Source organism: Capsella rubella, unplaced genomic scaffold (assembly GCF_000375325.1).
Source record: "Capsella rubella cultivar Monte Gargano unplaced genomic scaffold, Caprub1_0 scaffold_1, whole genome shotgun sequence".
Classification (NCBI taxonomy): domain Eukaryota; kingdom Viridiplantae; phylum Streptophyta; class Magnoliopsida; order Brassicales; family Brassicaceae; genus Capsella; species Capsella rubella.
Genome location: NW_006238923.1, coordinates 15,070,173 through 15,094,043, shown reverse-complemented (window position 1 = coordinate 15,094,043; position 23,871 = coordinate 15,070,173). Strand labels below are relative to the sequence as shown.

Sequence of the window (23,871 nt, the reverse complement as noted above, 5' to 3'; positions counted from 1 at the left end):
GTTTTATATAAATACTGTATGTTCATTTTTATAATAAAATAAAATATATTGTTTGCAATCATTATCCCAAAATTCCTACCAAATAATTCACTTAGATTCTCAAATTTATAAAATTTATTATAGATATTACTCTATCTCTAATCATTCTAATATCTTATAAAAATCTGGATTTTTATTTTATTTTTGTAAACAATAAAAATCTGGCTATATAGTCTCCACATAATCGTCTTTTTCTCTTTAAGAACAAATGAAATCCAAAAGTAAATTATCAGTCAACTTTCTCACAAATTAAAAAGTAAAAAAATATTTATTAATAAATTAAAAACTATATATTGAAAATTAAATTATTTTACTAACAATACACTTTAACAATTAAAGAGATAACTAAAATATACTTTAACAATTAAGGAAATAAATAATTTGCTTACATTTTTATAATTAAATCTCAAATGTGCTAAAGGTAAATTTCTTTTTTTTCAAAGATTTAGCTTGATAATTTAGCTTTTATTGAGTTTTGTAAAATTTTCAATTAAACGATTTATAATATATAACCCTATTTTCTTATAAAATGGTTTATAAAAACTTAAAAGGGCACATGTGGTTTCCTTTGCTTCTTCCTTGTACAAGTTGAGATGTCTCTGTCTCTGTCTTCCACAGAGCTTATAAATGAGTGAAACAACCAAAGCTTTTGGTTTATGACTTATGATGCATTTATAATCACACGACTCTTGTCTTTCAATTCTATTGCTTCACTCTCTTCTCCCAAATTACAGAATCTTTGGTCCATACAAAAAAACAATCCGTGACCGTTGATTTTATATTTGGAAAACAATCTTGGCTAAAATATCGTTGATTCCTTTCATTTCACTTCTGGTCTAAAACATTTCAAGATCTAAACAGCAAAAACCTTTTTTGTCAAAACCGTTTCTTCTGGTAAATTAAGTTTTTTTTTGGGTTCTTGTTTTCAAGAAGAAGATGGTCGTCAAGAATGTTCAAGATTTGGATGTTCTTCCAAGAAGTAGCTCCGATTTATTCGATGATGATGGTCGTCCCAAACGAACCGGTACCATTTCTTTTTAATTTTCTTCTTTTTGTTTTTGGTCAGAACTAACTAAATGCTTTTAACCAGAATTACCGGAATTATGTTTTCTTCACAAAAAGAGTTTGTTCAAACCAGAATGACCCGAAATCCCCAAACCCAAACCAGAATAGTTTGAGTTTCGGGATTTTAGTCAGAACTATAGTCGTCATTTAAAAAATCTTGTTGTTTCGCCCAAAATCCCGAAAACCCGAATTCATTAGTTCGGGTTTCGGGATTTTAGTCAAGACTATAGTATGTTGAAGCCATTCAAAAAAAATCTACATTGACTATACCATTAAGACCAAATCATGGTGCTTTTAACTTCATTAAAAGTATTTAAAAAAATAAGACCACCTTTAAATACTTTTGTGGACATTTGTGGACATTTGTCAGCTTTTCATGTGGACTTTTGTGGACATTTGTCAAATTTCGCAGTGGGGATTGTGAAGAAACATTATTTTATTCTTTTGTTACATAAGAGACTATGACTATGTTCAAAACAAACCGACCCATTAGAATATGACTCTTTATAAAACTCGGTTTGGGGTAATTAATGGTGATATGACTGTGATTGGAATCTAGGGACGGTGTGGACAGCAAGTGCACATATAATAACAGCCGTTATAGGGTCAGGAGTGTTGTCTTTAGCATGGGCTGTTGCTCAGATCGGTTGGGTTGGTGGTCCAGTCACTATGTTGCTCTTCTCTCTCGTCACTTATTACACATCTACCCTCTTATGTTCTTGTTACCGCTCCGGCGACTCTGTTACCGGCAAAAGAAACTATACTTACATGGACGCTATTCACTCCAACCTCGGTAAGAACATTTTGTTGTCTTTCTATGTTTATTAAGGTTTTAGCAAAAGTCGGTTCGAGTAGCGCTTGCAACGAAACTATATAATCTGTTCTTATCTCAAACTTAAGTAATGTATGAGTTTTGGTGCAAAACCTCTTAGTTATTCAAAAAATAAACATTGGAATAACTAAAAGAACATTTTATTGTCTTTCTATGATTTTGCTAGGTTCATTAAAAATATTAAAATCTTGATTCATTTTTTCAGGTGGCATTAAGGTGAAAATATGTGGAGTTGTACAATATGTTAATCTCTTTGGTACTGCAATTGGATACACTATTGCATCAGCTATAAGTTTGATGTAAGTTTTTTAAAACATTGTTTTCACAACTCATTTTTTTTTTCACATCCGTCCAAAAAGTAGATGCGTGTCTTACTTTGCTGTTCAATATTGTCCATACAAGTTATTTAAGTTTGTTGGCTCAACTTTTTTCAATAATGTAATGTCAAAGTCAAATGTAGTCTTATTTAAATTCTAGTATTAAAGAATCATCAAGATTCGAAAGAACGGCTCTAAAACGCTGTCATGGTTTCAGATTCTGTCCTATTGCTTTCTTTGGTTCAATTATTGTTTGACTGGTACTAATAAATTATGATTGAATGACAAAATAATAAACAGAGCGATTCAAAGGACGACTTGCCAACAGACTAATGGGGCAAATGATCCATGTCATGTCAATGGGAATCCGTATATGATTGCGTTTGGGATTGTACAAATCATATTTTCACAGATTCCGGATTTTGATCAGTTATGGTGGCTGTCTATTGTCGCGGCAGTCATGTCTTTCGGTTATTCGGCCATCGGGCTTGGCCTTGGTGTCTCTAAAGTGGTTGAGAACAAAGAAATTAAAGGTACTCTTACTGGAGTTACCATTGGGACAGTGACTAGTAGTGGGACGGTGACACCACCACAGAAAGTTTGGAGAACGTTTCAGTCACTTGGAAACATTGCGTTCGCGTACTCTTACTCTATGATTCTCATCGAAATTCAGGTATTTTCAATGCGAGTGTGTGTGTGTGTGTGTGTGTGTATGAGAGGGTTTGTTTTGAGAATGCTTTGTTTAACAAGCGATTTGATTGTGCAGGACACGGTTAAATCACCGCCCGCAGAAGAAAACACGATGAGAAAAGCGACTTTCGTAAGTGTGGTAGTGACGACACTCTTCTATATGCTCTGTGGCTGTATAGGATATGCGGCATTCGGGGATTCTGCACCCGGAAATCTCCTTGCTGCTGGAGGGTTTAGAAACCCGTTTTGGTTGCTTGACGTAGCGAATATCGCCATTGTGGTCCATCTAGTCGGCGCTTACCAAGTTTATTGCCAGCCTCTCTTTTCTTTCGTCGAGAAGGAAGCCTCCAAGAGGTATCCAGACAGTAAGTTCATTACAAACGAGATAAAGATCCAACTTGTTCCGGGGAAGCCTTTCAATTTGAATCTCTTCAGGCTCGTGTGGAGGACGATTTTCGTTATGACTACAACGTTAATCGCAATGCTAATGCCTTTCTTTAACGATGTACTCGGACTCTTAGGGGCCATCGGTTTTTGGCCTTTAACGGTTTATTTCCCGGTGGAAATGTACATTTCACAGAAAAATGTTCAGAGATGGGGCACAAGGTGGGTTTGTCTAAAAGTCTTGAGTTTGGCCTGCCTTGTCGTGTCCGTAGCCGCGGCTGCAGGATCCGTAGTTGGCATTGCCAGTGATCTCAAGGTCTACAAACCTTTCCAAACGGATTTCTGAAACCTTACGGAAAAATAAACTCCTGGTTGAAAGGTTTAAGATTAGAATTGAAAAATGTTTTAATGTTATCTTTGTATTAGTTAAATTAACTTTGTGTAAGTGTTCAATACTAAATCATGTTTATACGGAGAATTCTTACAACATTGTACTATCATGAATCATGGTTAATGTAGCACATATTCAGACAATGTACATGAAACTAAAATTTTGGATAAAATTAAACTAACAAGACTTAAAGAAACCATACAAATAATTTAATCAATGATTACCTTGGTGAACTCAAAGTAGTATAGTAGGGTGCTATTTTGGTTTTGGTATATGTCTTTCTATGTCTCCGATACTAACATGTTCCCCAATGTCGTTTTCACAAATAAAACCATGTCTTCCTAGGTTCATAGAGTTGACAAAGAAGAACTTCGTTCGCAATCTTATCCAGATTTTTTTTTTTTTTTTTTTGTGTGGTCAAACTAAGATTTCATTTAAATGAAAGTTGTCTCCATACTAGAAGTCGAACAAAGAAGCCAACAAGCAATAGATTGGTCGAGCAAACGAAAAAGCTAAAACAACAACAAAAACTGATACAAAGAGATAACCATCCATTGCTTTTGAGGAGGTCATTAAACCAAACCCTTCAGTTAGAAATGTGAAGGTGACATAACGATGACCGACAAAACCATCTAACATATTTGCCAAATGCTAATAGCTCAATCGCTAAAGATCTCTGATAAAAGTTTACAGGACGCTAGTTCGAGTAGTGCTTGGAACAATACCATATTACATGCTCTGGTCTCTAGTCTCAGAGAATGTATGAGTTTCGGCCCAGAACCACTTAGTTATTATAAAAAACCGTCTAATATTTTAAGCATTTTTGAAGCATTTTACGAAGTCATAAAAATATTAACGTAAAAAATATGTATAATAATATGTATAATTTTCCAAAAATATACCGAAATGACTTAAACTAGGTATTTCAGGACTAAATCATGAAGGTACAAATTGTACAAATCTATCTCATAAAACAATTTCAACCTAATTTGTAATTTTGTTTCAAAAACTAATATTGTATTATTAGAATGGCTCGGTAATAATATTTACGCGGAACCAAACAGGGGAAACAATGTTTACGAGGTAAAACAAGGGAACCTAATTTGTAATTATAAGTACAAAAATGGATATACATATTATTATCAAAAATTTTAATTAAACTGTGATCAACTATTGTAAAAGATTTAGAGGTTTTTGTAAGAAAAAAACCTTTTTAAACTGTACATTGTATATTTACATTACATATAGTAAATGATTTGCATTGCATTACATATATATACTAGGTTTGGACCCGCGCTACAGCGCGGGAGAATGTTATCAGAGTTATCTATTTTTGGTATTGTAATGTAGAGATATTTTGTTACAATTTGGTTTGTTTATATTAAATGAATATTATTTCAATATGTATATGTATTTGGTGTTAAAATTTCAGTGAAACTGTGTAATTGGGAATGATATTTATTAGTAAACGGAGAAAAAACGATGATTAAAGAATAATAGAGCCCGCACAGCAGTGGTCCAGTGGTAAGTGAAAATTGGAGAAAGGTTGGAAGGAACTAACCCAAGTTCGATTCACCCTGTAAACAAAAATCATTGTTGTGTGGGAAGTCTGTCAGTTGGGCCTTGCCCCAATTGGTTTATCTGGTAGTCAGAAATGCAGGCGGCCTGACTACCCTGTGGCATTAGTCGGAAAGCATTCCAAACTCGGGATAGACAGTGTGGTGGCCCTTTGGGGAGTAGTTCACTCTGAAGCACTTCGGTGCGTTTCTACCAGGGCTGACCGGATCAGCCGATAGGGTTTATCAAAAAAAAAAAGAATAATAGATTTTCCGAGATAAATGTACTTCATAGCTATACTATTAACTATTTGTATTTTTAAGTTTCCAATATCCAGATTCAAATTTGACAAACACAATTGGCTAAAACAAAAAAATTATTGGAAAAATGTCTATGTTTAAAGCAATGTATTATTTAAATGAGTTTTCTCATATGAAAATGGTCTAAGTATGATTAAAGATTACTTGTTAGGCTTTTATTGTATAGTGGTATTTTTTTTGGGCTGAAACTTAAATGAGTAAATCATCATTGTTTGGGCTTTTTTGGCCTTTGCAATAATTAAAACAGCTTATTTCAAAATAAACTGTTTTATTTTAAAATATGATGTTATATAAAAAAATGTCGACTACCAATCTTTATATAGGAAAACTATATTAAAGCATAATTAGGGTATGATAAGAAGGAATATTTCCTCAATAAATATTGTTATTAGGTGGGTAAAATTTTATTAACAAACAATATGATTCGTAAAACTATAATTAAGGATATAGTTTGGCCGATTTGGGATTTGCAAATAAATTAGTTACATTTTTAAAGATACCCAAAGAGATTGCAATCGTAACAGTTTAATTGTAATCTTGTAATTTCTATATTTTCCAAATATGCACCAGCTAACTTTAATGCAAAGGTTTCCAAATATTGTCTTCTTTTTTTTGGAAAAAGAATCGATTAATTAAGTGATGGTCCATATCCGAATCCGTGGTAAACCCGTTTAGTTAAGATCCAAGTATAAGATTTCGGGTTTTTTTTTGTTATAACCCGACCCGGAAGTGCAAATTGTACTTTTTTTTTATTAATATAGAGATATGTCTATTGGGGAGTATCATTCTTATCTTGATAAATAAAGGTGCCAGATGTTAACCAATTACAGAAATAAATATTGGTGACAAATTATTATAGAAGAATTATTATTCTATGAATTTTATTATTTCTTTACATATATAATAGCTAAATCTGTATATGTGAACATGGAAATATTTTTTTTCAAAAATCCAAAGGTGACACGATGCATAAACATAAAAGAAAATTTTGATTTGTGTTTTTAAGGTGTGAATGCTATTATACATATGTCGATTTGCGTTTTCGTTTGACTAGCAAACACAATATATATATTAACAATTATGGCCAATATAAGATAAGAGATGAATAAAAGAATAAACTAATTAGATAAAAAATCTGTAAATATATTCTATAAAAAACTTGTCATTAACTTTGTACACATCTCTATCAACTTTGTACACATCTCTATTTAAATCCCTTCAAAATGGTGAAGTTAACTCAAGACAAAAAAAATAAAATAAATGAGTTCCTCCGACGTCAACTTCTCCTTACTACAAAGCCAAACAAATGTTCCGGTTGAATTCGTTTGGCCGGAGAAAGATGTGACCCCTTCAGAAGGCGACCTCGACCTTCCAATTGTAGACCTGAGTGGGTTCTTGAAGGGCAATGAGGCCGAGACACAGCTTGCAGCTAAAGCTGTGAGAGAAGCGTGCATGGCTCACGGTACATTTCTAGTTGTCAATCATGGCTTCAAGTCGGGCTTGGCTGAGAAGGCGCTTGAGACATCGAGTTTGTTCTTCGAGCTATCCAAAGATGAGAAGCTAAAGGTTTGTAGGATCCCGGGGAATATCTCTGGCTATACCGCGGGTCATAGCCAGAGATTCTCCTCGAATCTTTCTTGGAATGAGACTTTGACTTTGGCTCTCAAAAAGAGTCCACCTCAAGTTGTTGAGGAATTTCTAACATCAAGGCTAGGCAACGACCGTCAAGAGATCGGGTAAAAATATTTGCATGATTTTGCATAAGTTATATAATCAGTGCATGCATTTTCCTATCTAAAACTCTCGTATGGTAGTACAATGATAATGATCCTAGGGCCAAGGGTGTATACTCTACAGCCAATGATCATTTTCGCAATGTAATTAAGCTTTGCGCTTAAACCACTTGGATCACTCATTCACTTAAGTTTTGGCTCGGGTGTTTCACATGTGGTGAGCTTAATGAAAACAAATTACCAAGGGCTTAGGTCACCATGGGATTAGTTAGGCACTTTTGGTACTTAACTTTTATTTAAAACCGATTTAATATATGTTACATTTTACAATGTTTAAAGAGAAACTGGTTAACTATTTTGTTCCTTGGAACTTCTTGGTTATTTTTTCAGTCAAGTGTTCCAAGAATTTTGTGATGCAATGAATGGTTTGGTATTGGAGTTGATGGAGCTACTAGGAATAGGTATGGGTCTAAAAGACAGAACATACTACCGGAGATTCTTCGAAGATGGAAATGCCATCTTTAGATGCAACTATTATCCGCCGTGTAAGCAGCCAGACAAAACCCTTGGTGTTGGTCCCCATAATGACCCAACAGCTATAACCGTTCTTCTCCAAGACGATGTTGTGGGCTTGGAGGTCTTCGCCGGAGGTAGGTGGCAGACCGTGCGCCCTCGTCCCGGTGCTCTTGTCGTCAACGTTGGAGACACCTTCATGGTACGTTTCTCTTTTTATTAAATCTAAACGAGGACACAAATATTAGATATATGTAACTTTAAGAAGTTAGTTTTATGCATATATACGCTAGTGTTTTGACAAAATGGGCATATTACTCGACATTTACTGGTGGAAGTATACATAATAGTAACACTTTCAATTACATACACTTTATTCATATAAAGTAAAATACATTTTCATTATATCTATTATGGAACTAACTAATCAAATAATTTAAATGGTTTATCTATGCATTTATGTTCAATTTGAAATATATTTTGGATTTGATGTGGAAGGCATTATCAAATGGAAACTACAAGAGCTGTTACCACAGGGCAGTGGTAAACATGGAGAAAGTGAGAAGGTCATTAGTGTTCTTCTCTTGTCCTAGAGAAGACAAGGTCATCGAACCTCCTCCTGAACTTGTGGAAGGCGAAGAAGCTACTAGAAAGTACCCTGACTTCACTTGGGCTCAGCTCCACAGATTTACACAGTCTGGCTATAGAGTTGACAACACCACTCTCCACAACTTCTCGTCCTGGCTCACCTCTAACTCTGACAAGAAAACAAGTTAAAATGTACTATTAGGAAGTTAATATATGTGCCATGAGTTGTTTCTATGGAACTCTTCTCCACAACAATGTTTTTCTTGCTTACAGTCCCCTCCAGTTTAGAACAAATTTCGTTTTAAAATATATAAATAAATAAATGTCATCTTATATTTGATACCAATAAAAAAAACAAAAACTGTTATTTTTTATTTCCAATAGAGATGTTTGTTAAAATATATTTTTTATCTATATATTTCTTGATGTATTAATTAACCAATGTATATTATAACTAGTAAAAATAATCCCTATAGCCACTTTCATGTTTGCGGCTGCGCCTTGGTATTTGTGGCTATAGCGTCGTAACTTAAATAATATGTGGCGTTTTTCGGCTGAATCGCCTTATAGCCACGAATATTAAGGCGCAACCGCGAACATGAAAGTGGCTATAGAGATTTCTTTTACTAATATATATATTAATATTGTGTATTAATGATGGATATAGAGTAAAGATATTTTTACTTTCTCTATTCATATTTATGGCCTTTCTGTTATCTAGTAAGACATTGTTTTAACCATGGTTTTTACAATTTGCTATTGAAACTTATTCACACAACTTTTGTTTAAAAATAAAGAAAATCATTTATTATATTTAAAGTAATAATTATCTAAAATTTATAACATAATAAAAAATATAATTTTACTGTTGATAATATCTGTTTTTATAATTAATATATATATATATATATATATATCGAATTTTAGAACTAAAGACTTATATTTCGCTTATAATGTATTTTTATTATATAACTCATATTATTTTATTTTTTCTGAGTTCTTAAATATTAGTCAAGGAAAAAAATGTCACTTTGAAAAGAAAGTATCTCAAAAACTAAAAAGTTATAGCATAGATTTCAAAAGTTGAAATTTAGAGTATATCTTCAAACTAATCCTTATCCTAAACAATAGACAATATCTCCATAATAAATTGGAATTAAGGAGTTAACTAAGTTAATTGGAAATAAAACAGGGAAATATATTTTGAGAACAAATAGGAAATTTCAGCGTTCTTTTCTCTATCCCTAAACTAATGTGGATTAATGCATATCTCCATATATATACTAATGTGGCTCTCTTATGTAATTATTCGACTAACAACGTAACAAACACTGATCTGAGACGATGGGTAAAATTCGGTGGTCTGATTTACCTATAGACCTAGTTGAGTGTTTAGCCGGTCGTTTAACTTCAAACATTGACCTAATCCATATCCGTAGCATCTGTAAACCTTGGCGTTCCAGGGTTCCGGCCAAGAAGCGTGTCCGGAACCACTTTAAACGTGACCTTCCTGTTTTCAAGGACCAAACTACCATTCTCTCATCGACCACGTACTTTCGTGTAACCCTACCTTCTTCGTGTCCTGACAAAGGATGGCTGACCGATAACAGACAAGTCTCTGAGGTCAGTAAGAGAAAACGACTCTTGTCTCCTATGTCTTGCCAACACATCACCCGTTCACCCCACAAAACCCTAGACCTTTTGAAGTTTGGGGTTTCAACGATTTACGAAGCTTACAACGTTCAATACTTTACCAAGAATGATCAAGAGGATCTTAGGCTTCTTAATGGTGTATTTTATAGGTTTTTCGCGAATGCGGATAGAGTTGTTTTCTTAGACAATCTATTTTTCGTAGTTTACATAAACGAAATTTGGTGGTGCAAGAACGATGAAGGAAGTAGATGTTGGACAAGAATAAACAATGAAGAAGTTGATGGTTTCTTGGATATTATACTTCACAGAGGAAAAATCTATGCCTTAGACTTAAGTGGAGCAATTTGGTGGATTAGTTTATCTGAGTTCAACATATATAAATATAGATTTTCAACTCCAAAGGAAGACTTATACAACGAGGACGACATTAACAAGTGCAAAGAAAAGAGACTCGTGGAGTATTGTGGAGATCTATGCATTTTTCATCGTTTCTTTAACCTCGAGCGAACGGTTGGTTTTAAGGTTTATAAGATGGACGAGGATTTGGTAGAGTGGGTTGAGGTCAGTTCCTTGGGAAGACAAGACAATCATCGTGACTACCGACAGTTGTTTTACTGTTATAGCTTCAGAGTACTATGGATGTTTGGAGAATGCTATATACTTTAGTGAAGCGGAAGATGATAGTGTGTTTAAGCTTGATGATGGTAGCATCATTACCAAGAAGATTGGTTCTTCTTCTTCATCTTCTCATCAAAATTGTTTTGAGATGTTCTATACTCCTTTTCTCTGAGAGTAGTCTCTATTGTATTGGTTTTTTTATTCATGACATTTGATAGAATTGATTGCAAAAGGTTTCCAATACTTAAAATTTAATGATGCAACATTTTTTTTGCTAAACGATAATGATGCAACATAAGAATCTCCTGGAGAAATTTAAGAATTACAATGACGATTATAAGGATTAAGGAATGTAACGTACACAAACATATATATTAGGGTTCATGCCTAACACTACAACGCAAATTCCTATTACCAACGAAAAGCAAATATTGTCAGAGAGGATGCAATTTGTTATGGGGACATTATAAATTAATAACTATATATATTTTAGTTTGATGAGTACCAGAAATGTTGAGTATTATTATATAGAGATGATGATAAACACGTAACAACAAACACAGAGATGGGTCAAATTGCGTGGCCTGATTTACCTATAGATCTAGTTGAGTTTTTAGCCTATCGTTTACCTTCAAACATTGACCTAATCCATATCCGTAGCATCTGTAAACTTTGGCGTTCCGGGATATTAGAGATAATAAAGTAGGATCCTGACTAGTATATAAGATTTATGGATCTTTCTGCTCATTGGCAATTAGTTTTAAGTTGAAGCGACAATCTAATATGATATCAGAGTCAGATTCGCACATACTTAACCTAATATACAATCGGTCCAGCCGATTCATGCCCCAACATTCCAAGATTTATGACTAGAAGAGCCATCATCATGAAAGACCGTATTAAAGATAATAATATCCCACATTAGAAATTGAGAAGGATCTTAAATGGTGTATATAAAATATGGACCTCTTCACTTATTGCCAATTAGTTTTAAGTTAAAAGCACATGATCTAATACATGGTTCCGATCAAAAAGGGTGTCCGGAACCACTTTCGACGTAGCCTTTCTGTCTCCCACAATTTTCTTCCATGTAACTCTTCCTTCTTCGTGTCCTAACAAAGGATGGCTTATCAAACACAGACAAGTCTTTATGTTAGTCAACCCATAAACTTATTGTGTTTTAAAAAATCAAAGTACTAACTCGTATTACTCCAAAACTAGATGCCAAATATAATAAGATGAAAGAGTGAATGGCGAACACAAAAACAAATATCAAGTTCATACGTGGAAGAAAATGGTTTTATTTTAATTTAAAAACTGAACCAGTGTAGCCAACCTAAACTGAACCAGAAACAAAGATCTTCATTCATACCAGAAACGTTCATATACAATTATCTGCTTTCATAACATAATACAATCTCCGGTGGCGATATAGCTGAACGCGACGATAACTCGACTAGTATTGCGGTGGCTCACACACCTTGGTCCATGGAAAGAGAGAGACCGTGAACTGAAGATCATAGTGGCCACTAGGGTTTCTTCCATTCTACAAGTACTAACTCTTCTTGGATTCTATATTTTTTCCCACCAGCTAGTTCTCAATGAAGTTATTGTATTGGTTTACAGGTTTTGGTTAACTCATTTGAGTTGGTTTGACTCGTTTAAAAAGAATTGATGGATTAAATGATTAAACCATTAATCCATTACAATTATATTCATATGATCCATCAGACCATTTAACTCATTAACCCGTTGAATTGATGAAGGGGACGGGAAGTAAAGTTATACCAAAAAATACAAGGCCAATCTTTCCCTTCTCTTTCTCCCTTCTCTCTCTTCCTTGTTCAACCCTAGATCTAGATTGTTGTTTTGTGGCTTTGATTTTCATTCCTTCTTTTTTGCTATAGGGCACATAAGTGGATCTGATTCCTTCTCAGTCGGCAATGGAGGTTCCTCTCTTCTCGATGTGGAACCAGATCCAGCGTTTTGGACAGAGTTCTCTGCTATGCTCTCCTCCGGTTTGAAGACGCCGGTATGGAGAAGCAATGGTCTTTGTGGCTCACCCGAAAGGCTGGTTATGGATCCACGGCGGAAGTCGGCGGGAGAGATGGAGGTTTGGTCGAATCGCCATGGAGGTTAATGAAAGATCCGTTCGGATCTTGATGGCCGACGCACGTATTTTTGATGTTTGGAATTCCGATTGAGCCGTCGGCCCCATACATCACCGCGTCTTGCTTCCTCCTGGCCGAGAAGAGGGAATCTGGTTTGGCGATCTGAAGGACGTCAAGCTGGGAAGGAGGGGTTATGTCAGAAGTAGGTCGGCTCGCTTGGTACGGGAGCGGCTTACAACGTGCCGGATAGTCGGAGGGCTGGTCATTCCGAGAGATATGTGGTGGGTTTGGTTTGCCGGGGGAAAAGAAATGGAAGCGGGAGTCGGATGCTTCTCCTCCATTGCCTAGATACCTCGTTCTGCCGCAAAACTGTCGATCTCGCATCCGTCGGATCTGGAGACAGGCCCTCTGCGTTCCGGTGTCAATATGACACGAGCTTCTTTTCCGGCGTTGATTTTGTCCCGTCGATTGCCTTTGTTTCTGTGGTTCTTTGTAAAATCTGAAGCCGGCCCATTAGGGGCAAACCCAATAAAAGAAGCCCATAAAAAAAAAAAAAAACATAACCCATTAACCCGTTACATTCATAAACTCAACTGGTGTATTTTTTTAACTCATTAGGATTCATAGGTTGAATTGAGTTGAATTGATTCATAAAACTTGACCCATTTTATCACCCCTAGCCGCAACCTTGAGATAAAAAAAATATCTTTTTTTTTCGGAAATATGTAAACTTATTAAAGTAACTTTTAAAAATTAATAAATAATTAACCAAAAACATCTGTATTTTAAATATCATATAAATTTATTGGTATAAATTATTTACATATTCAGTTTTTACAAAATTGTTATATAACTAAATATTCCAAAGATTTATTATGGTCTATATTTTTTGAAAAAAAAAATGAATGACATCATTTTACCAATGTTAAGTAATGATTTTTGTCAACTCATATATTATTTTCATGGTAAAGATTTTGTAAAACACAAAATATAGTTTACTTTGCAATAGTTTAGTTTTCATAGAAATTCACTTAACTAATAAAAGTTTGGTAATATGTTATGAGTTGAAAATGAGTTTGAGACGTTCGAAAAATATTTTCTCTATATAACATGACAACATTAAGTGACATGACAAATATATATATACTAGTTTAGTACCCGTCCGATGCATGGGTTATCTTTATTTAAAATTAAATTAAAGTTAAAATTTATTATAACTTATAAAAAAATAATTTCCATTTTTTTTTTTGAGAAAATAAGAGAAATTAATTTCATTTGGAAAGAGATTTTATTTGGTTTGAAGTATCAAATGAACGTGTGTATATATATATATCTTAAAATTTGTTATTAAACGTTAATTATAAAAATCTAGTAATGTCAAATTGACAATCACCAAAACATTTAGGAGCTATTTGGGAGCTATTCACCATTACTCATAATATTGCTAAAATAATTTTAAAAATCTTAATTTAGCAATTATCCTCAAAAACATGATTATACCATTTTGTATAAAAATTTATTTCTTAACTTTCAATTTTTCAAAAAATCATTTTCAGACTATGAATATTAATTAATTATGATGTTAAATACAAATATAGTCATTTGTAAATAAATTCATATAAACAACGCAAATAAACATAAAGATTCTAAAATAAATTATAGCATGTTGAGGAAAACATTAAAAAATCTTTCAAATACGAATTATAAAAAACTACATATTTTCTTTAAAATATTTTAAAATTACTATATTACGATTTATATTGAATTTTGTTATCTTTAATTTAAGCTAAAAATATTATTTTCGAAAAACTTTTATTCACCCTTATGTTTTAGACAATGAAATTGCTCAATGGCATAATACATTCATGGGGGATTTGCACTACTAACCTTTTAATGATACCATTTTGGCCTTTTCTACAATGACCCTCTCTAGATGTCTATTTTCAAAAATACCCTCTTCAATGTACAAAATGAATAAATTACCCTCCTTTATTATAACCCATGATGAAAAAGGCATATTCTTTCCAACAAAAAGAATAGTCTTTCCAAAACATTTCGGCAAAAATTTTCCCGCCAAAAATTTCCGACAAAAGTTTTTCCGCCAAAAATTTTACGACAATAATTTTTCCGCCAAAAACTTTCAGCCAAAAGTTTTCTGCAATTCCCTTAAAAAACCTTGTAAATATTTTTAAATCCTTTAAAACCCCTTGTAAATCTTTTAAAAGTCATCCAAAACTTGAGTAAACCTTTTAAAACTATTGTAAATCATTTTATAACATTTATAAACACTTTTAAATCCCTTTAAACCCCTTATAACCGTGATAAATCATTTAATAAAAACTTTTGTAAACTTCTAAAACCCTTTAAAAACCCTTGTAAATCCTTGAAAACAATTTTAAAGAACTTGTAATATCTTTAAAAACTTTTGTAAACCCTTCAAAAACCTTTGTAAACTTCTAAAACCCTTTAAAACTTCTTGTAAATCCTTTAAAACTATTTTTAAATCTTTGTATGCCTTTAAATACACTTTTAAATCCTTTTAAAAACACTTGTAAATATTTTTTTTAAAAACCTTTAAAAATCCTTGTCAATTTTTAAAATCCTTTAAAAATCCTTGTAAATCCTTTTAAAACTGTTATAAACTTTTAAAAACTTTTAAAAACCATTGTAAATCATTTAAAAACCATTTAAAAACCTTTGTAAGCTTCTAAAACCCTTTAAAAACCATTACAAATATTTTAAAAACCATTTAAAAACTATTGTAAATCCCTTTAAAAACCCTTGTAAACCCTTTAAAATACCCTTTAAAAAATCTTGTAAACCCTTTAAAAAAATTTGGCGGGAAAATTTTGAACAAATATTTTTTTTGCGGGAAAATTTTTGCGGAATATTTTTTGGCGGGAAAACTTTTCTCCGATTTTTTTTTGGCGGGAAAGTTTTTGGCGGAAATTTTTTGGAAGGAATATGCCTTCCTTTGGGAAAGGATATTCTTTCAAATAGGGGTAAAATGACCATTAAAATTTAAGAGAGGGCAAAAATGAAAATGGTAAAAAAGAGGTATTTTAAAAAGAGGGTATTATAAAAAGGTTATTGGTATCAATTTCTCTACATTCATACATAAATTAAAAATTAAACAAATATAACATATTATAAAATAAAAATCAAGAATAAAATTATGTATTTAGTTAAACTCAAAATCTAACTTATTTGTAAACTGTAAATCCTAATTCTCCTTTATGAACCCAAACTGATAAATAACTTTGTTTAGTTGTAAAACCTAAATCTCACTCCTCTTTAATAAACCCAAACCGATAAATAATCTCGTTTAATTATAAAATCCAAACTATAATGCAGATTTATAAAGTCAACATATAACCCTTATAATTGTAAAACTTACAACTGGCAAAACCAAAAATTAGGTTAATAGTTGAAAGAAAATTTTTGAGAAATACCAATTTTTAAAATACACCAATTTTCTATCCATTTTAAAAATATCCTTTTTAAATATGAAAAATTGTAAGCTTTTATATAGTTTATAAGGTACATCTAGATCATCATTACTATTGGGAGACTCAATACAAATATTTATAAAGTTTTAAAAAGGTTCTAAACGGCATTTATAAGACTTTTATAAGGTTTTTATAAGGTTTAAAAAGTTTTTATATGTTTTTTAAATAATTTTAAAACGTTTTTAAAAGGTATTTATATGGTATTTAAATTTACACGCATAGAAAGATAATTTGTGTCTAAATATATAAGCTTACACATTTTTTTAATAAATATCAAATTTTTTACTTTTTAATTATCAAATATACCCTTTTTCCATACCACTTTTTAAAAATACCCCTATTTCAAACTTTATAAAAAAACCACTTTAAATGTTTAAATTTATCCAAATATGTGTGAAAACTTATAAATATACACACAAATTACCTTTATATATGTTTAAAATTTTATATATATTTCATAAATATCGTTAAATAACTTATAAACACCTTTTAAAAACCATATAAACCCTTTTAAAAACCACTTAAAAACCTTGTAAAACGATTTAAAACCTTTTAAAACATTATAAAATATTTGTATCAAATTTCCAAGTAGTAGTTATTATAAAGAAGTACCTTATAAACAATATAAAACTTTATTATTTTTCATATTTAAACATGGATATTTTTTAAAGTGGATAGATAAAGGAAGTATTTTTGAAAAGGGGTACACCAAAAGGGGTATTTCTCTAATTCACTTTAATTTTTTATAATTATTTTTTAATGTTGTTTAAAAATTCTATTTGTATCTTAATATTAACAAAATTAGATATAACATGTTGCGACATCTTATGTTTTTACTTGACACTTATCATGATCACGTGAGTTAGTAAATTTAAAAACCAAGTTTTGACCTATAATCTCATTTAACTGTTAAACTTAAAGCATAATTTTAATTTATAAAGATAAACCATAATTCTTATTTATCATTTATATACCCAAACCAACAAATAACCTGATTTAATTGTAAAACTAAAGTTTAAACCTTAATCCTCTTCTGTAAACAAAAACCGCCATATATTCTTGTTAATTATAAATTTTAAATCCATATCTTATTAATAAACCAAATTGACATTATTGTTATATTTTTTAATTTTATTAATAATTTTTAATATATAATTCTTTATAATATTTATTTTATATATTTCCTTTTTCGATAAGGTTAATAATATTTATATTTTATCCAAATATTAACAAAATTAGTTACGACACGTGTCAACATCTTATCAATTATTATTAACACGTGTCACGATCTTGTCAATGACTGACTTTGAAAACCAAGATTTATATAATAAGATATATATAGTTAATAGACCATATTTGTGTTATATAACCATAAATAATATTCTTTTAAATTTCGTTGCTTTTTTTTTCTTGAAAACTAGAATTTAGTTTTGATTAACCAAATATAAAACGTTAAATATAAATGTGTTTTGTCATTTACATATAAAATGTTGTAGCTTTCGTTTTAAGATATAAAAAGGCATTCTCAATCTCATACAAAAAAAACAGTGTATTTATCAAAATAACTAATTAAAATAATTTAAAAACAAAAATTTAAAGAGACATTGTGAAAAATACGTCTTATGGTGGCCTTTTCAAAAATGTCCTTTCCACCTATCTATTTTTTTAAATATTCATTTTAGATCTTAAAACTTATAAAGTTTTATAGGTTTATCAAGTACTTTTAGATAATAGTTATTATTGGGTGGCTCGATCCAAATAGTTACAATGTCTTAAAAGAGTTTAAAAGATTTTTACAAGGTTTTTAAAAAGTGTTTAAAAGTTATTTATAAAAATATATAAAATTTATTTTTATATAAAGGTAATATGTGTATATTTTATAAATTTACACACTTATTTGGATACAGTTTAAAAGAGGAGATATATTTGAAAAATGGTATTAGAAAATGGGTGTTTTTGGAATTCTCTTAATTTTAATTTAATATTTTAGAAATGAGTTATTATTAATTTTAGCTCATCACTTATCAAACTTTTTGCTAAGGAAGGATTGGCCTTTAAAAAAAAAAAGACTTTTCAAAATTGGAATCAAACCAACAAAAGAGACTCATGGAGTATTGTGGAGATTCTTTAAGATAAATCGTGGAGATAAACTTAAGCTCGAACGAACTGTTGGTTTTAAGGTTTATTAGCGTCGCCGAGAATAAGCTTTATCATTCCAATAACAATCGAGCCTGCACTAACATTAACTCAAGGTTAGTTTACAGGTTTCTCTTGGTTTTGATGCAATGTATTTTTAGTTGAAATATTAAACCCATGTTTATAGTCTTGTCATTCATAGTTGAAAGGTTATATAATCTTTTTTATAAAGGTTTTGAACCATTATCCAAAAAATCTACACGATATGGAATGTTGTACATATGCTAAAAAAAATTGCAATATACGTCCGTTTACAAAAATTCAAATTGCAGTATATGCAAAAAATGTATTTTTATTATACATATGTTTTATGTATAAAATAAAAATTTTAAAAAATAAGATCATATAGATATTTTGGAGAAATATTTGAGAAAATGTTGAAAAGATGAAATGATATTATATTTATTAGGGAGAGATTTTAGGGATTTGTTAAAAATGATTATTATTAGTTTTCAAAATTTTAATTAAATAATAAATGCTAGTGGCATTCTTTGTAAATATTTTTGAACTCCATGATTTATTACAAAAACTGCTGCAAAAATGTTAATATAGATATATATTATATTTTTATTTTAACATTAATACATTTTAATTATAAAAGTTGCAAATCAACCCTTTTATATGAAAGTTTCATAAAATTATGATAATTATTAAAATTAAACACTTATTATTAAAAAAAATACATTGCATCATATCCAAATAATATAACATACTACATTTTGATCATTGGGGTTTATGGGGGCATTTAAAACTACTATTCGCTTATTAATGAATCCTTAAGGGTTTGATATTAGCGTCACAAAGAATAAGCTTTGTCGTTCCAATAACAATCAAGCCTGCACTAACATTAACTCAAGGTTAGTTTGGAGGTTTTTCTAGGTTTTGTCTTGTACCAAGCATGCATCTTTCAAAAATTTCAGTAATGTCTAGGTTTTTTTCTTCTTCCTATGTGTGTGGCTATGTTTTTAATTCGTTTACTTTAAAAGAAAAATGAAATTTTTATGAACTTATATAAAGAAACATAAATAATATATCTCAAAAATGCCATATTCTTTATTTATTATATTTTTCTTGGCTTATTGTTTGTATAGATATTTTTATTTAATTATATTACTCAACTTTATTTGATTATTTGTGGAATATACGTCAGTAATCTTTAATATATTTTTTTCTAGTTAGATTAAGTTTGTATGATATTTATTAAGACTGTAATCATTCAATATAATATTGTATAAGATTGTCATTTCTTATAAAGCTTAAATATTTATAGAATTTAAATATTTATATATTTTGAAACTTTTGAAATTATAAAATTCTTTGAAAACAGAGAACCAGAATCAATCAAATAAACTTTTTAAAATTTGAATGCATGATAAATCAAACTCCCTACACATTCGTATTTAGGCTCATTTTAGTATCTTTTACAGTATTACTTTGAACCGTTGTCTAATTTTTTCAGGAGATATTGGATATTGTACACACTTTTTTTAATTCATCGATTGGTAATATATATTTTAAGTACATCATATGTGATATGCGTATGCCAAACAATCAAAAATTTTATTAACTATATATATTATATAATATATAATAATTCAAAATAGTTTAAATACAAAGCAAATTAAATTGAAGGAGAATCATATATTTATTTTTGAATTGGGTATATGGATTTTCTTATCTTTTAAAATCTTACATATAATTGATTTTGAAGTTTTGATAAGTACTATTAACAAACAATGGCCGTACCTGTAAATTTTGCAAAAATGAGGATTTTTTTAATAAATGTATTGCAAATATACTAATGTACAGATTGCGATGAGTTAATGATCAAATAATTATTTGGTGGTAACTTATTGTCTTTAAACTTGAACAAACACTTTAAACTTTTGGTTTTAATTTAAAAAGTACTCTTAAGACCAACTCCATAACGATAAATCATAATAAAGTGTAGGGTATTACCCTAAAGTATATTTATAACTTCCCGACCACCGTCTCGTCTAATGAGTCCCATGTTCATTCTCAACCCATGGGTCCACCTCATTTAATAGATCTCATTTTTTCTCACTATGTCTGTAAGCCCATATGTATCCGACGGTCGGTTTGCTACGTTCGGGAGACTTAAAGACTTGTTTACTGACCTTAAAAATCACCACATGATCTTTTCATGTGTTTTGGCCTCGCTCATACAGTTCCAGTAACCACTTCCCAGAAGGTCATGCATTCTTTGATTATTCCAACATAAGCACGCTTAACTCTAGAATTCTTTCACGTTTGACCAAAAAGATAAATGCATTTTGGTGACATAGGTAGCCAAATCAAACCAGGGTCTTACAATATTGTTGTCTTTTATTACAAAGAAACAAATGTTAAATTATTCGGAGCTAAACTATAGCCTTTTACAATAAAACACAATGTATTGACTTTAAACAAAAGAAACTATAAGAGAATACATAATGTGTTAAAATGAAGAATTATGTTAGACTCTAGGGATGTTAACAATGGGTTAAACCCCATCTATTACCCGAAACCCGATTTTATAATAGAGCTAACAGACCCATCTTTCTGTCAATAAAAAGATCGGGTTTTTAGTGGACGGATACCCGAAATATTAGAGTTTTGAATGGGTTAGCCCTAGTAAGCTTATGGGATACCTGTCAGGTTTTTTTCAACACGTAAGAAATGAAACGACGACGTTCTACCAAAAAAAAACTAAACGTAATCTATCTTTCTTCTTCCCCTCGACTCCGAAATCAATTCCACTACTGCCATTAAAACCTAAGCTTATTGAAACCCATTGCTGCTTCGTCCACCATTGTTGCTTCGTCGGTCATTGTCCGCTATTGCTGCTTCGTCTTCCATTGTGTTCGATCCTGAACACAAACACAAACTCTTGAATTTCCGTTGTTTGCATATGAGTCTTCTTTGTCAGCCATTGCTGGCCACGAATTGAGCTATCTCGAAAGTGGGTTTTACGGATTTTGGTTTAGTCTTCTTCTAAAATTCTACTTTGGATTCAATCTCTTTCGTTGTTGCATTTCACTATGTGAGCTTTTATATTTCTGACACATTGGTATCTCTGCAACAGGAACCGTTCACACACCTATCTTATTTCAGGAACCGTTCTTTGTGATTGTTCTGTTGGCAGTATGATCAAAAATGTGTCTGATTTGTGTATAAAGTATTGAACTTTTTAATGGGTGTATATATATATATATATTTTTTTTTTTTAATTGGACCTTTTTTATTAATAGTAACCCACTCAATTGGCTGGGCCTTGGGAATTTACAAATCAAAACAGTGGCAAAGTCAAACAGAAAAGAAGTCGACATCGGAAAAAAGGCTCGTGACTTATTGACACCGAGGAGCAGAGATTCAGATCACTAACACTGGCGGATGCGAGAATTGGTAATACAGAGTTGAAGATGTGTGTGAATCTGTTAGTTGATTGTTGTTTTTGTTTATGCAGCATTTTGATATCATTTTTGGTGTTTCTGAGGCAAACACAGTGAGAATATTACAAGTGTTCTGGAGGAATGTGACCATTTCTCTTGTCTAGTCTTAAAAACTATAATGTGACCATTTCAGAGAAAGAGGAATGTTTTGTTTTGCTACATAGGATGTGTTGAAAAAAGGAAGTGGTGGATGGAAAAAACTAGTTGCAGCATTTGGGGAGGAGATTCTTCTCCCTAGTGGAGAAGTCGATCGGCTAAAGCTCGGTCAGATTGTGTTCTCGTCTAAATCCAAGCGTCAACTTCTAAACAAGTTAAGGAGTTGAGATTTCTCTTTATTTTATATTGTATGAGGTCTTGAAACCGTGGTTTGTGTCTTTAAATCTACAGGCTGATGGCTCCATACATATCAACTGGTATCATTTGGGAAATCCTGAAACTATGGGCGAGTGGCGCTGAGGTGATAATTGGCGCTAAGATGGATAAATGGACCAAACCCATTGTAGTTGTGTGGGTTAGTCAAGAAACACAACTTAAGAGACTGATGGAGAGAGATGGATTGAGTGAGGAAGATGCAAGAAACAGAGTGATGGCTCAGATGCCATTGGATTCGAAAAGGAGTAGATAATAATGGTAATCTCGACGACCTCCACCAACAGTTTGACAAGGTTTTGTCTGAAATTCGAAAACCGTTGACATGTGCCGAGTTTTGTCGTTCAAGACAAGGAGCCTTCTCAGTTCTTGGTTCAGTAATTTTAGGAGTCTTTGCATGCAAACAGCTCAACAGTAGCTTTTTCTTCTTTCTTTTTAACACAAAAACGTCTTTGTATTAGGTTATTGAAACGAAGAAATCAATCGTAGGATAATGTGTTAAAAAGAAATTATGATATTAGACTAATGTTACAATTTACATTATTTTATATAAATTTTAGGATAAACATATATAGATATAAATAATATAGTTAAAAGATTCGTATCAAAAAAAAAAATATATAAATAAAGATAATGTTAATCTTTCAAAATTTAATTTTAAAATTTATCACATATTTTCTAAAATAATATGTGAAAAATATATTTCGATTGGAAGAAATATATAAAGTTTTTGCTACTCGTTTTTCACTTGTATATAACTTGTAAATATTATTAAGGAGTTTTCTTAAATAACTTGGGGGTTAAGTTACGTTGAACGAAAAAAAAAAGGGAAATACATATACAGTAAAACCTCTATAAATTAATAATGATGGGACCAAGATATTTTATTAATTTATAGTGATATTAATTTATCTATAATTAATATTTATTATTTTATAGTGTAAATTAATAATTATTAATTTATAGTGGTATTTATAGTTTTTCAAATTTTAAAAAATTATGAATTGATACAATTTTACAAAAATAAGACTAACTTTTTTAATTTTAAAAATTATACAGTAGTTTGAAAGTGAATACTATATTTAGGGAAAAACAATTTGACTATAAATACAGATATTATAGATAAATTCACTTACACAAATGATATACATAAATTCAAATGTATATTAATAACCTCAATTGTTATATTTTAACATCCTATATAAAATTGAATATGATGCATATTTATTTTTTTGTCAATAATATGATGAATATTTAAAAATTGAAAGCATAAAGAAAATTTAGTTATTTTTATGACTTGTGATGGTATATATTACAAGATTATTGTTTAAAAAAATACTAACATAAAATACTAACTCTTGGAGAAAATTTATTTTTACAAAAAAAAACTAAGAACATATATTAATATATCTACTTATATGTATATATAGAGTGATTATTAATTTATGATATTATTGGACTATATTTTATATGGAGATGTCAGAATAATTATTATCTTATCGAATTTCGTCAATTTTTACACCGGCCCGACTTG

General features: G+C 30.9%; 3 protein-coding genes and 1 pseudogene across 3 annotated transcripts; all 4 read left to right on the top strand.

The window, feature by feature from the left end:
* The first annotated feature begins 619 nt into the window (after window positions 1-619).
* Window positions 620-3,834, top strand: LOC17900599 (amino acid permease 5). The gene is made up of 5 exons (XM_006307321.2): window positions 620-1,063; window positions 1,664-1,897; window positions 2,142-2,235; window positions 2,554-2,926; window positions 3,020-3,834. Exons 1-5 carry the CDS (start codon window positions 976-978, stop codon window positions 3,671-3,673), a joined length of 1,443 nt encoding a protein of 480 aa, XP_006307383.1. The 5' UTR covers window positions 620-975; the 3' UTR covers window positions 3,674-3,834.
* A 3,021-nt stretch (window positions 3,835-6,855) lies between these two features.
* LOC17900690 (gibberellin 20 oxidase 5) lies at window positions 6,856-8,618 on the top strand. Its single transcript, XM_006306050.1, has 3 exons — window positions 6,856-7,331; window positions 7,719-8,043; window positions 8,340-8,618. The coding sequence occupies exons 1-3, from the start codon at window positions 6,856-6,858 to the stop codon at window positions 8,616-8,618; spliced, it is 1,080 nt and encodes a 359-aa protein (XP_006306112.1).
* A 1,155-nt stretch (window positions 8,619-9,773) lies between these two features.
* LOC17897499 (probable F-box protein At1g44080) lies at window positions 9,774-10,872 on the top strand. Its single transcript, XM_023788727.1, is given in 2 exon segments — window positions 9,774-10,658; window positions 10,660-10,872. Coding segments are annotated over 2 exon segments (1,098 nt in total).
* A 9,380-nt stretch (window positions 10,873-20,252) lies between these two features.
* Window positions 20,253-22,798, top strand: LOC17898161 (annotated as a pseudogene).
* The last annotated feature ends 1,073 nt before the right edge of the window (window positions 22,799-23,871 follow it).